Raw genomic sequence first — 15,018 nt, 5'->3', positions numbered from 1 at the left:
AAACGGTTCTGAAAACCGCTGGTTTTCTACCGATGTTGAAGCTTTCAGCTTCTAATTTTGATTTTCTTGATGCTGTTAAACAATTAAATATAAAGAACTTCAGAGGCGTCTTTATGCGAGATCAATTACCAGCACGACCGAATAATCCAGAAACCGGAATTATTAATCTTGATAACAGTGATGGTCCAGGAACTCACTGGGTTGCTTACGCGATCGGTCCACGTGGAATTATCTATTTTGATTCGTACGGGCTAGCACCGCCAATTGAGTTTCTTCGATATACAAAAAACATCCCCCTGACAAAGTCAGAGACAAAGTCAGGTAAGGTTTGGTATTCAACGTTACCAACACAAACACTGACCGATCCTCCGATATGTGGCCGTGAAGTATTAAATGTTCTTGATGCAATCTCGAAATCAAACATTTCTCCTCACAAAGTCGTGCATGAATACACGTTGAAATCACAGATGTGATTTCCAAATTTAAACAACCCCATAACTAATAATGGTTGATATTTACGGAAGATCAAGCAGAACAAAGGAAGAAAAAAAAGATATCGATTTATCGAAGTATGCGACCAAAGATGAAATTGATAATCTTTTAAATCTAACCGGAATAGACCCAGATGAGGTTGTAATTTTTCAAGATCGACATGGCAAGCTAAAAACCAGTAACATTAAGTGGAATGACATAATTAGCAGGGTCCTCGGAGCTACCACGGACAACATCGTTGTATTCACTGACAGCGGCAGAATCATAGATTCGTCGATATCAATTGCGATACTGCGAGATGATGCACGAAAAGCCGCAGGGGAACGTGTAGCGAAGACCGGTGATACAATGACAGTCGAACTCAGCATGAACGGTAACAAAATAACCGTTTTAAGAGATCCAACATCCCCGGAAGATGCCGCAAACAAACAATATGTAGACACGAGTGTCCACACAAGCACTAGCGCCAATGACAGTAAACTAACCACGTTGCGGGCAGAGTATGATGTTCACGTGTGCGCGTTTACAAGACTTCGAAGAAACTTCGCAAAAACTGATGATGTCGTGGATAAGTTCTTTGGGACTCCTCCAGTCATCGACATGAACCTTTCTGAAATCATACCAAATCTTACTAATAACGTCAACGATATCAACAAGATTAATACCCGGTTAGGTGTAGTCAGAACAGATATAAGTTTTTCAGATCAAATCGCGTTGATACAAAATAGCATTGACACGATCAAACAAACACAGCAGGATATCGTATCGGGTATTCCTGAGATCGTTAGCAAAACCAGTCTGATTAGAGTCCCCACTGGAGTTACCCCCGGGCATATCATCAACATCGTATATACAGTATCATCGGGATTCGCAACATGGTCCAAACAAAATAATACTATCAAATATACAGCAACAGCCACTGGCGTGTATGGACTGTCTGTGTTCAGTGCCGCTAAGTTTGAGATCTTCACAACATATCCTTGGAGACATTCCACCGATAAATATTCCGGGGTTGTTACTATCATATTAAACAAGGAAACCGAAGAAACATTTATACTGGAAGCCGCAGACAAGAAATTAACCGCAACATCTTACTGGTGGTGTTTGGAATTTGTAGCTGAAACGCCTCAATTGGTTACCGCGTAAAATAATAAAATGGCATCAACGACAACTCTAATGACAGAGTCATTAAGTGCGCAGCAATATAGATATGATCAAGTACGCGAATGGCAGTCAGAGTTAAAAAACACTATTGACAAATGCGCAACAAAGATAAAAAAATACAAACGGCGTGTAACTGTATTAGACACAATAGTGTATTCGATATCCGCAGTAGTTGCATCTACTGGGGTGCTATTATCAGCGCTGACACCAGTGACAACTGCAATCGCGATTATAATTACAGTATCAACATCAATGACAATTGCAGGAGTTGCTAATATTATTGCGGAAAAAATATCCTCGTGTGCGCTAACAAAATTGCACGAGTATGAAAAGTTAAACAGCGCGGCCACAAGCACCTACTCGAAATTGTCATCGTTGATATCATCCAGCCTTGACGATACAGTTATATCCGATTCCGAATTCATGTTGATGTCCAGCGCATACAACGATTACATTCAAAGTACAAAGTACTTTGATTTGAAAATGATGAAGATAAATAATGACGGAGATACTTCAAGAGATAGCCGCAAACACAGCTCCGGTAAAAACATCAATGATAACAATATCTTCGACGCAACCAGAGTTTAATATTAATTTTCCAACTGCAATTCCAGTAAAAGAAATCGCACTGGCACAATTACGAGTATATAATAGTTGGTCCAACATCAGGTCGACATCATTTCACGAACAGTTGCCAGATAATTCATTTGTATTTTCGTATCAGAATAACCCCGACGGTACTCCAGATTGGGACGTTATTCATTTACCAACAGGGTCTTATCAGATAGAAGAAATCAATAAAGAAATACAGCGTCAAATAAAGCGCATCACGGGAAAAAAAGCAAAAATATCAATAAGTGCTCACGAGCCAACGTTGTCAACGATCATCGAAGTCGCTTCACCGGGTTACGCCGTAGACATTTATAACAGTTCAATTAGAACAGTATTAGGATGGCCTGAAAATCCACCACCTACACCACCGATACCACCAGAACCAAAAAAGTCTGATTATATCACTGACGCGCAGTCATATCACAGAATTACACCGCTATACAAAGAACAATTAGATCTCATAAAAGGGGAAAAATGGTTTGACTGGGCTCACCAATCTGAAGATGACAGCAGCGATATCTGGTGGATCTTTTCTGTTAAAGAATTCCAGTGGGGGAGGGAGGTGGGTATACTTAATATTCGTCTGAGTGAAATTACTGAACATCTTAAAATTATTAATCTATCACATAGAGGGCAAGTAGCGCATCTACGGCAACGCTTCCAAGAACATATTTCCGATGTAACAGGTTCACGTGAAGAAATTATTAAACGAATTGAGATATTAAATCAGATTGCCGCAGATATGGAATATTATAACCAGCGAATGATTCAGATATTAATTAGCAGTAACCCCACTACTAAACCACTACTTTTGAAAAGGTTCTCGCTGAAAGAAGATGAACTTGCAAATTTTAAATTTCCAGGATACGTTTCCCCGGTCATCTTGAAAAAATTTGTTACTGATATCGTTGATGATTACTTCGATGACATACTTGACCAGCACAAAAAAATACTGCCACCACCAACTACCCTCAGACATGACAATTCCACAGCCAGTGATGGCAGACATATTTCTCCGGGAATCGTAAATATCACTGAAGTGGTCGTGGTCAATCTTGTGTGTGACGCAATTGATGGCAGTTACAACATAGACACAACAGTATCAAATCGAGCCCAGCAAGGGTTTATACTATACTCATTTACTCCTAAAGAACCATCTGGGTTTTTGATTGTACAAGAGCCAATTAATCCAGTATTTCTACGGTGTTTAAATCCAACGCTGACAAGGATGAATTTTAAAGTCACTGACCAACAGGGTAGACTTTTGGACCTGAGAAATAAAACTATTAGTATTAATTTGCTGGTAAAGTCCTAAGGACTTTTAATCCTAGAGTGTTTTACACTCCAAGGATTTTCAAATCGTGAAACGATATTCAATTAATAATATCATATTATAATAATGTCCAAAAAATCTTCGATTTTCAAGTCAAATACTTCCAATAAAAAATATGATGATGATGAAAATGTCTCTGACATTTGCACCGACAGTGATCTCTCTGACAGTGATTTTATTGTTAGTGACAGTGATCTCTCTGACAGCGATTTTATTGTTAGTGACAGTGATCTCTCTGACAGTGACGACACCGACAGTGATGTCAGCAACAATAACAATGCCATCACCATTAAAATAAATTATATTAAATGATAAAAAAAATATAGCATGTATCAGCACGTGAAATGTTCCATACACGACAAACAAGTACTTGAAGAATATATAAAAAAAGTATTCAGCGGAACGTCGTTGATAGGTGAAGTTAAAATAGTTATTGATAAATACGGCGATGATAATTTTTTACTGACAGAATCACAGTTGAAACAACTACAAGAGAATCATATCACAATGATCATGTGTTTTCCAGACCAAATCATGAATTATGCTCACTCGTGTATTTCACAGGATCATCTTGATAAGTTATTACAGTAAAAACGCTAGCATTAGAAATGTCAAAGACATTTCCAGAAATACTTTATTTACTAGTAAATCGGACGGTAATAAAAAGTAATTTTTTTTTACTTTCGATTTCACTTCCAAGTATTTTACGAAGTCAATGACGAAATCAAGGTGAGGTATTTACTTCCTCGTCAGTGACTTTGTCAGTGATTTCATCCTTGATGCTGTCATTCATCGCTGACTTTGTCAGCGGACATACAATGTTTCAATTTTCTAACGCGATTATTTATTATCTTTTTAGTTTCATACTCGGCTGCCAGTGCCAGCCTGATCTTTTCAATTGCACGGGACAATGGAATAAATTCATTTACTTGTGCTTCTTCTACGCTGGCCAGCCATTTATACAAATTATTTTGAATCATCTTTATGTATCGATATTGAGCAGGAAGAATATAACGTCCTGCTTCATATAATGATTCAAAATCAGACAGAATTGTTTCAGAATTTAGTGATATATTAAATCCTAAGGACTTTTAATCCTAGAGTGTTTTACACTCCAAGGATTTTCAAATCGTGAAACGATTTTCAATTAATAATATCATATTATAATAATGTCCAAAAAATCTTCGATTTTCAAGTCAAATACTTCCAATAAAAAATATGATGATGACGAAAATGTCTCTGACATTTGCACCGACAGTGATCTCTCTGACAGTGATTTTATTGTTAGTGACAGTGATCTCTCTGACAGTGATTTTATTGTTAGTGACAGTGATCTCTCTGACAGTGATGACACCGACAGTGATGTCGGCAACAATAACAGTGCCATCACCATTAAAATAAATTATATTAAATGATAAAAAAAAATATAGCATGTATCAGCACGTGGAATGTTCCATACATGATTAACGTGATTATTTATTATCTTTTTAGTTTCATACTCGGCTGCCAGTGCCAGCCTGATCTTTTCAATTGCACGGGACAATGGAATAAATTCACTTACTTGTGCTTCTTCTACGCTGGCCAGCGATTTATACAAATTATTTTGAATCATCTTTATGAATCGATATTGAGCAGGCAGAATATAACGTCCTGCTTCAAATAATGATTCAAAATCAGACAGAATTGTTTCAGAATTTAGTGATATATTAAATCCTTGTTTTTCTAATTTTTTAATAGCATCAATCACATTATTGATATTTTCGTGATTCATATTTATATATATTTTTATATATTTAAAATAAAAAAAAACATCACATCTCTTTTGAGTCTCTAGGGTGTCTTATGACATCCTACCAAACTCAGGAGTGGAAACACGACCCCCAATGAGCTCCTAACCTGTCAAATAACAGTCTAGAGAGCCCAGAGGGTGTGTTTGCGAACGACGAGACATTCCCCATTTGTGAACCCCTAGCTTACCATTTGATATGCTAGCAAGGTTCATATAGGGACAACACATAACATGTAACTTATCCTAGTACTTAATTCTAACTTATCCTAGGGATGGTACAAACACATAGTATTTACAGTAGAAGCATATTTACAGCAATTGTATTTACAATTATATAACTTATCCTAGGACGGTACAAACATATAGACAACACAGACAGATGCGGGGTTATATTCTACGTCCAACAAAGTTGCACCCCCTCCCCAAAATCAATCCCGTTGGGTGGTAAAAGGCCACCCCTGACGGGGCGATAACGGAGAAAGTTGTGGAACTTCGTTGGGTTTCGAAACCCCGTATATTATTCGGACGATATTGTATATAAACCGACTGATACCTGGAAGTTCAGAAATAGCTCAGCGTGATTTGTTTAAAATATCTTTTCTTAAATATGATCCTGTGAAAAATACAGATGTACCATAACCCCGAACAAGTGTAATAAAATAGTGATATTGTCTGTAAAAAAAAAGATAAATACGCGTTTATCCCTGACTTTATCAGGGATAAAATCATTCTTGACTTTGTCACCTTGATAAAATCAAGGGGAAATAAAGGGAAGTTATTTACTTCCTTGTGCAGAAAACCATCTGCTGTTACCTGTAAATGATTTACCCCCGAATAAATTTACCCATCGCACAAAGGGAGGGAACTAATTGCATGAGATACGCCTAGAAATGCCGGCATTTCTACGAAGTTATCTCCATTTGAAAATCCTAGGATTTTAGCGATAATGAAAAGTAATCTTCTGCTTATATGTTTTTGACAGTAGATTTGGTTATATTTTCTGTTACGTTTTGTACTGAGGGTGTACAAATATCAAAATACTTGCCAGCCTCGTACATCGATTGATGTATTATTTCTTCATTTGTATCTAAATTTATGGATACAACTGCCCTAGACTCTCTCTTTCCACCAGCATTCCCAGCCCTACAATTTTGGCGTTGTGTCACAGCTCTTAAATTGGACAAATTATTATTAAGTCTTTGTCCATCAATGTGATCAATTACAAGACCGTCTTTGATTATCCCAAAGAAACACTCGAACGCGAACCTATGATTAAGATACCTCTTTTTCCCAGCAGTAAACATGAAATAACCAGCATTATTAACGACAACAACTGGTTTTTTCAATTTACGATGTCTCACTATTCCCTCGCGAGATGCTTCATAATTCTTAATGGTTGGATGTGGGACAAATTCTTGGTTCATTTATATAATAATATATTTGTCTAATTTATAATTTGTCTGAGAACTTAGTTATATAATCGCTCTCGGATTTCAGCGCATCTCCATTATTTTTTTATTGTAGTATCGCTTGAGTTCACGGTATCGCTTTCCTCTGCATCCTGCACATAACTGTGTTTTACCCCTGACCTCAATACCACATCGCAGGCAAGGTATCGGTCCTGTGCTTCCTCGTTTGATGCTTTGTATGTGTTCACTGCAGAATTCCTTCCTGCAGGGCTTATTACAGACTGTTACAGATCCAACTTTTAACCACTTGCAGTTATTCATTTGTATATATATAATATTTCTTATTTAAATATTTGTCTTAAATATAATATGAAGGAGTTATTTGGCGCCGGGAGATTCGATCTTTACAGACTAAACAGAGACTCACGACGACGGAATCTAACTGATCTATTTAATATTATCAGGGATGCCAAAAAAGAATTCTGCGACGACGGCGCTTCTCATGCATGGTCATTGTTTAAAATTATCCGCAATATTGACGAAATCATAGATGACAGCATCGATGTTGATGAAGTCATCAATGCTACAATGACTGATGCCCGTGCAGAAACAATTATTGATTATCTTCCCCTTGATAAACATCAATGCGGTAAGAAATATTTTTTCAGAATAAAATTTATTGTGCAAACAGATTCCGATACGTGGATTATCCGTGACAAACTCGATCCTGTTCTTGCTAACGGAAAGACCATTCTGTTAAGTAAAGATTCCAAACCAGGAATGCTGACCGGATTGAAAAACCATATTACGCTCGAGCGTATCCTGTGACCTCAGTCGTTTATGGAATCTATCTGGTAAAAAAAACAAAAATTGATAAACTCACCCCGATGAAAATGACTTCGTCGTTGACGATTTCGTTAAATTGTGTAGCCGAGCGAGTAATGGAACATTTTAAAAATGCAAAATGAAGAAACGGTTTAACTGATCTGCCACGTGAAAAAATAACAGCATGGGCTGAGCAAGTCAAGCATACTGGGGCATCAATAAATGATGTTGCTGTGCTATCAAGTAAATTAAAATTTTCAATAACAGTAAAAACACTAACTGGGGAAATATTATATAATTCGAAGCATTATGAAAAGTCAGGATCACCGATTGAAATTATTGATCATAACTCCCATGCCTGGACTGACGCAGTTACAATATTTCCACGACATCGTGTTGTAAAACTTTACTCGGAAAACATATTTGATGTTATTTACACGCTGAGTAAAACCGACCCTGTGTCAGTGTGGTTATTTAAGAGTTCCAAAGATGGCGAATATGATCAATTTGTAAAACCCAACGGTGAATTATACCGGACGGAGTCGTTGCAACAACAAATGAAAAAACTCGCAGAGAAATATGTGAAAGAAAACATTGAGCAGTTATTGTTAATTGTTTTACAGTTCCGAGTGTTGCTGCTCATGCCGCAAGAGAAAGAAATTCGTGGAGACCAACCCGAAGTCAGTTTCTTTCGGATATACAATTAAGTTGTGTCGAGTATGGACATGGCGGGCTGTGGAATACCCGGTATGATTACCGGGATATGATTTCTGTGGATATGATTGCTTGCTACCCAGGAAGCTTTCTTGGGATGGGCGAGTGTTGCGAATACTTTAAGCGATTTGGACATCCCACGAACACGAGTTGCTATAAACGGTCCTTTACCCGACTTTGACCTGACAGGATTTGCTCGTGTGACTTCGTTTGAATTCGCCGCGAGACTTCATCTGTGCTGTTATGTTTGGTTTGGCAGACACTTCAGTGAAAAGCGCTGGGTACCAATAGTGTTATTGTGATATATGCTTGACAGCCGAATACTGGTATCGTTGACTGTCAGTGAAGCAATCATATCATATCGACCGCAGACCTCAGTTTGGTTGCCAACACCGGAGCGTGTCAGTGTAGATGAAATTATTAGCGAGTATGCACGAGAGAGTCCAAATACCCCGATGGATGTCATTGTCGGTGAGGCTCCTAAAGTTCTCAAGATCAAACTTAGCAATAGTGAAAAAATATCAAAAGATCTCGGACGAAGAATAATCGGTAAATTTACTCAAGGTGCTGCATATGATCACAAACTACATCACTCGCGACTGATTATCGATGATGCTGAATTGGATTTTATAATTGCTGACGCTGTTGCGAGAAATATATTTTGTAATCGGGAGGATGTGTTCTTGTCCGACGGGAAAAAGTTGGGCACAATTGTAAGTTATATCGACGGAGAATCGCCTCAATACACACATCTAAGATCTTCAATGCTGGCTTATGTTTCTATAAATTTGCTACCAATGATAAATCAATTTCCTGACACCGCAGTTAGAGTTGCAACGGATTCATTTTATATCAATAAAAGATACTTAGAATCACTGGCTTTTACAAGCAACGATGAATGGAGTTCGTGGAGAATAAAAGCAGAGATGTTACATGAATATTGTGAATCCACTGATGTTGCAATTAAGGATGATTATTGTAAATTATCAGAAATGTCGACGACAAAGTCAATGTTACCATCTGTGCATGATTCAATCACTAGACACAAAACTGTTTATTTGAACGGGCTGGGTGGGTCTGGTAAGACAACTCGAGCGATTGAATTATTTGGAAAATCGGATATGATTGTGCTAACACCTACACACAGGCTCGCCAGGGAGACGAAACAACGAGGAGTCAATTCTTGTACTTATCACAGTTTATTCAAATACAGCGGCGGTGTGTGGACGTCAGATCAAATGGGAACAAAATATATTCCCGAGAAAATAATTTGGGATGAGATATGTACGGTGCCCTTGGAAACATTAAAAACATTTCTTGATTGGCTGCTAACGAAAAATACTGCAGTGATTATGTGCGGCGATCATGGTCAACCACCTCCGTTTGTCGGCGCATCTCCACATGATTGGTTAAAAGATTTTGTTGATTATTATGAAGAAGTGTCTGATGATCATAGAGCACTTGATGCAACGTTGAAAGAGCGAGATGATTTCTGAAACTTCAATGAGCGACTTTTGGAGCTCGTGGAAACCAGACGATTTGATAGTGGCAAGTTGAAAGATAGTCAGAGACACACTTCAACAGCAGTTATTTCAATTACAACAAGAAAAGTTTCCAATGTTGCCAGTGCCGTTATGTTATAGACCAGCTGATACGTGGTTACAAAATATAGATGTTGATATCCCTGGAAAAACAGAGAAACAGAATTTAGTATTGAATGATATTGTGTTAGTTGATATTAATGCTGTCAAAGATGCACTAAAAATGAATAAATCCCTGTGGACGCTAGGATACGCAATGACAATTCATTCATCTCAAGGACTAACTATCAGTGATACAACTGTCTGGATTGTTGATGATCGAATCGAATGGTCAAACTTAGTCTACCTAGCGGTGTGCAGAGTCAGAAGAATATCTCAACTGTGAAGAATTGTCTTGGAAGATTCAATAGATGATAAAATTAATAATGAAAACAACAGCGACATAATAAGAAAAAAACTAGCCGGTTACAAACAGAGTGACAAAAAAATTAATCGCGATTTCAACCTTGATGTTGAATTTATTATTGAGTTAAAACAACAGCAGAATAATCACTGCGCAAGCTGTAATTGTATAATGCTATGGCAGTATTCGAATAAAAATTCAAGACAATTTACCGTAGACAGAAAAGATAACAATCGCGGTCGTACACGCGATAATATCATGTTGACCTGTCTTGAGTGCAATCGACGTCGGGGTGCTAGTTAAGTGATCGCGGTGGTAATTGCATATCCTCAGGAATCACCTGTAATTGCTCACGTGTGAATCCACGTTGAGGAGCAGTTGAATCCAACCTGTAGATTGTTGGTCTACCAGTGGATCTTGTTATGTTAGATATCTTGTGTGTGGTAACACTACAAATAGGATCAGTCGCTCTTCGTTTACCACCTTCAAGTTCACCCGGTTCATATAAATATCTAACTGTAACATCACCCAGTATCGGCTGTGCTGAAGAATCACGTCGTACGGGTATATGTTTTTTTTGTGATTGCGATGGCAGGTTTCATGTTGGTTGTTCGTGTAATCTCATTATTTAGTGCAGCTATCACGTTTGGTAATCTTGAAACCCATTCATGAGATCTCTTGTCCTGAATAAATTCCTTTGCGTATTGATATCCAAATAACCGCTCAGCAAGTGTTCGATTGAATTGCTCAACAATTGCCTGATCGCGATGAATTTCAGTATGTCCTCGTCTGATGGTGACGTTATGTTGCTTCATCAACGATGATACTGCACCCTGAAATTCTTTGCCAGGATCAAATTGTAATAGATGTGGCCACTGTAGACCACCTTGTGGTCCACCACCTCGTTGATAAATTCGTTTAAATGCAGAAGCAACCTCAGATGCTGTTTTAGTCGTTAACGGTTCTGCATCTTTGTATTTACTTGCAACATCAACTACAGTTAACGCGTATTTATATGTTCGATGACCAACGGTATCATGTGGTAGAAATAATATATCAGCCTGATGAACCTCATTTGGCACACTAACATCAAAATGTGCAAAGTGAATTTGTTTAGGACGCGGCAGATAAATTTGCCATATTGCCTGTCGGGATAACCAATTTTTAGCAGTATCACGTGTGACTTTTGCTGCACTGGCAAGTTTACTAATTGCTGTGCTACCCCTCCAGTATTCTCTTGGGGAATAATAAATAGACTCCATTATAATTAATTACCAGCGCCTAATACAAGCTTAGATTTCATTGCGGATTTTATTAACCAGGATGCTAACTTTTCTTTGAAAGATTTATCAGTGATGGCATTTAACGCATGAATTAATTTCACATCCGCGAGATGGCGCTGCTGCAAATCCTTACTTCGGTAAGCTACATCATGAGCATGACACGCTTTATCAATAGCATTTATCGGATATTCACCTGGATTTGGCTGATCCTGAGCTTCAAGTCTGATATCAAGTCGGGTTCCAGGACCACAGTAATTATATCCTGGAAGATGTTTTTCTCCTGGGTATTTAGCCCACGGTGTTCCTGGTAACTTGGCTAACTTGGCTGCGATATCACCTCCTTTTTTTTAAAAATAAATTTAAACTTTTTTGTGCCACATCGTTCACAATTGCCTGTAAGCGCTTGTCGATTATTTTTTGTTATAATTGTTGTCATATCCACAGTTGGGGTACGTGCTCGGCATTTCACACAATATAAATCCATATTATTTTTATGATATATAAAAATATCAAAGACATTTCAAATGGAGATTACTGACTTTTCTGCGTCAAAGCGACGAGAGCCAATTAAACATAACTCAGTGCTACCAAATTCTGTTTGAATGATTATTATAGGTCCATCTGGGTCGGGTAAAACGCAGTTGTTACTTAATTTAATAATGAAGTGGATGAAGTGGGATAAATTATATTTGATAGCCCCATCTGTGGATGATCAGCGATGCTACCGCGTTTTAAAAGATTTTAACGAAAGTGCAAAATCGATAAGTGAAGAAGATGTTGATTTTATAACTGATATTGATGAAGCACCGAGTATCGATGATATTGATGGGAGTATTAATAATTTAGTCGTGTACGATAATATCATGTTGGACAAACAATCAAACCCCGCCAGGATATTTTCACGTGGACGACACAAAAACGTTGATGTGATTTATGTAACTTAACGATATACACAAATCCCGAAAGTGATCAGAGATAACTGTAACGTTCTTGCGGTATTTAACGGCATTGACGCACACACATTACGAAATATTCATCAGACCTGGTGCAGCGGTGACATGGACATAAATAAATTCAGAAATTTCTTTAGTTGTGCTCAGGCAAAACCACATGGATTTGTAACGATAAATTTACATGATCCTCAGACACGGTATCGAATAGGATTAGATACAATTTTTAACTAGAAATCCTAAAGGATTTTCCAGAAATGCAAGCATTTCGAGCAGCAGAGAGACTGAAACAACACCGAATGTTTCGTCTAGTAGACCCTTGTATCGAGAAGTAGTTATATAGGTAGATATTTTTCATGAGATAACCCTTCTGGTCAGCGAAGAAAGCCTATTTATCAGTGTTTTCTGACCAGAAGGGTTTATTTGTGAAGACAGAACCTTCTATCAAGAGTGTTTTCAATAGAAGGTTCTGTCTGACGAAATAGTTGGTGGGCTCAGTCTCTCTGCTGCTGGTTCTATAAACAAATAATTTGACTAACTAGACCATTTTTAAAGAGCATCTGTATTAAACCAATGTTAATCTGTTTCACTAAAAGCATTATTACTATCTTTATTCACATTTTACCCCTTTCTAAATTTTTGAGTATGGTATATATTTCACATCGTTTAAATTCTGGGCAAGACATCTGAAGAGGTTTCATCTTTAAGAAATTAAAAAGTACCATTTATGAGGTGCAAATAAATACAATCGGATTCCTATAACTACATTTATTACCTCATTCTTAATACCAAACAAACAAGTTTATACTTTTACTGTTTTCAATGTTTGTTATAAAGTTTCTTGCTTGTGTTCAGTGTACTCAATGCCATCCAATACCCCTTTCAATGTCACAATAATCATATCCATAATCCAGTCACTGTCATGCCAATGCCATCCATGATCACCTCAATGTCATACATTATGTCCTGTTGCTGTCACAACATTACATATTACACATTACTCATAACCTGTGGTACTCTTTTCATGCCATTAGGTAAATACCACTCTTCTGAAACTATTATCTGCTTACATGCTTGCTTTTATGATCAGGGAATACAACAAATACAATCAACTTCTCACAGCGATTATGGAGTTTCCACTGTAAGAAATATAACACACTCAAATTTTCAGAGAGAGTGTGGAGTTTTCAATGCATGAAAGACAACAAATACAATCACATTTTAACTTCTTACTGTGTGCACTTTGTAAAGCTGGGAATACAATACATAGCAACCAATGTTTCACAATGTAGAGTTTTCAATGTCAGAAATAAAACAACAAAAAAAATATCAAAATTTCACATGGAGTTTTTCTATAAAGGGAATACAACAAAATAAAACTTTTCACATCTTAGAGTGTGGAGTTTTCAATGTCCTTAATACACTGGATACAGCCAAATTTTTACACTAACTGTGGAGTTTTCACAGTAGGAAATGCAACAAATACAACTAAAATTTCATATCTTAGAGTGTGGAGTTTTCAATGCAGGAAATACAACAATTACAACCAAATTCTGACATATGAGTGTGTGGAGTTTTCAAAATATGGAAGAAAACAAAAGACAATCAAATATAAACATCATAGAGTGTGGAGTTCTCAATGAAAGGGAGTACAACAACAAAAATTTTCACATGAGTGTGGACTTTTCCATGTAGGGAATAACAAAATGTTCATATTAATAGAAATCTACATGCCACCCCCCCCACCCCACCCCGAGCAAGTAAGTGTACTTTGGGCATAAAAAGTGTGATATTATGTAATATATAAAACACTTCAGAATTACACCATCCATGAAAACGATAATTTATTTTTGCTACTAACCTGGTTTTGCAGCTAGTCAAAATTCTTGTTACAAAGGGCAAAATTAGGGATAAGTACCAGAATACAAACACAAAGTATACGACAAATTATTCATATTCAGCACTCGCTGTGACTGATCTACATGTGAAATTTCCAATGAATGATAATGAGCTTGAATTCTGCAAAGAGTGATTGAAGCTCCCTTGCCATAACAAAAAGAAATGCTTTTGAAGTACCAGAATAAACTGTAGGTGAAATTTCACAATTCACTTACTGGTATATCCTCCATGACACTAGTGCTGTTGGTACTTCTAAGTTTTCCTAAAATATGCATTAAAGGATACAATTTAGTAACCAAGCAGAAATGTAACTACTGAAACAATAAAAAAAATTTTATCCACCATTAGTTCATAAAATATTTAAATAAATGACATATTAAATTGATCTGGTCAAGAACAAAATCTGTTTTGGTTAGTCAAATACATTCAGAAGATACAGGATGGAGATAGATATTTCATAATTTGACACTCTGTAACCACCACAAAAACCAATAGTAAAAGCAACATTACAGTGAAGAAAGTGATATATGTATATTTAAAATTCATAAAAACATTGCCCATGAGCAGTTAGCAAAATGATGAAAAGGAAGAATCATTTGTTTAA

At 37.0% G+C, this 15,018-nt stretch overlaps 1 protein-coding gene across 1 annotated transcript in view; it reads right to left on the bottom strand.

Moving 5' to 3' along the window:
- The window catches only part of LOC149787066 (uncharacterized), a 70,790-nt gene that overhangs the window by 9,293 nt on the left and 46,479 nt on the right, over positions 1-15,018 (bottom strand). The window contains exon 8 of the mRNA XM_089978334.1: positions 14,630-14,676. Within this exon, the coding sequence (XP_089834460.1) occupies positions 14,630-14,676 (47 nt within the window). The remainder of the gene's footprint in view (positions 1-14,629; positions 14,677-15,018) is intronic.

This window comes from Sinohyriopsis cumingii, chromosome 12 (assembly GCF_028554795.1).
Source record: "Sinohyriopsis cumingii isolate HCF-2022 chromosome 12, ASM2855479v2, whole genome shotgun sequence".
NCBI classification, from domain to species: Eukaryota; Metazoa; Mollusca; class Bivalvia; order Unionida; family Unionidae; genus Sinohyriopsis; species Sinohyriopsis cumingii.
This window is presented reverse-complemented; position numbering and strand designations above follow the sequence as displayed.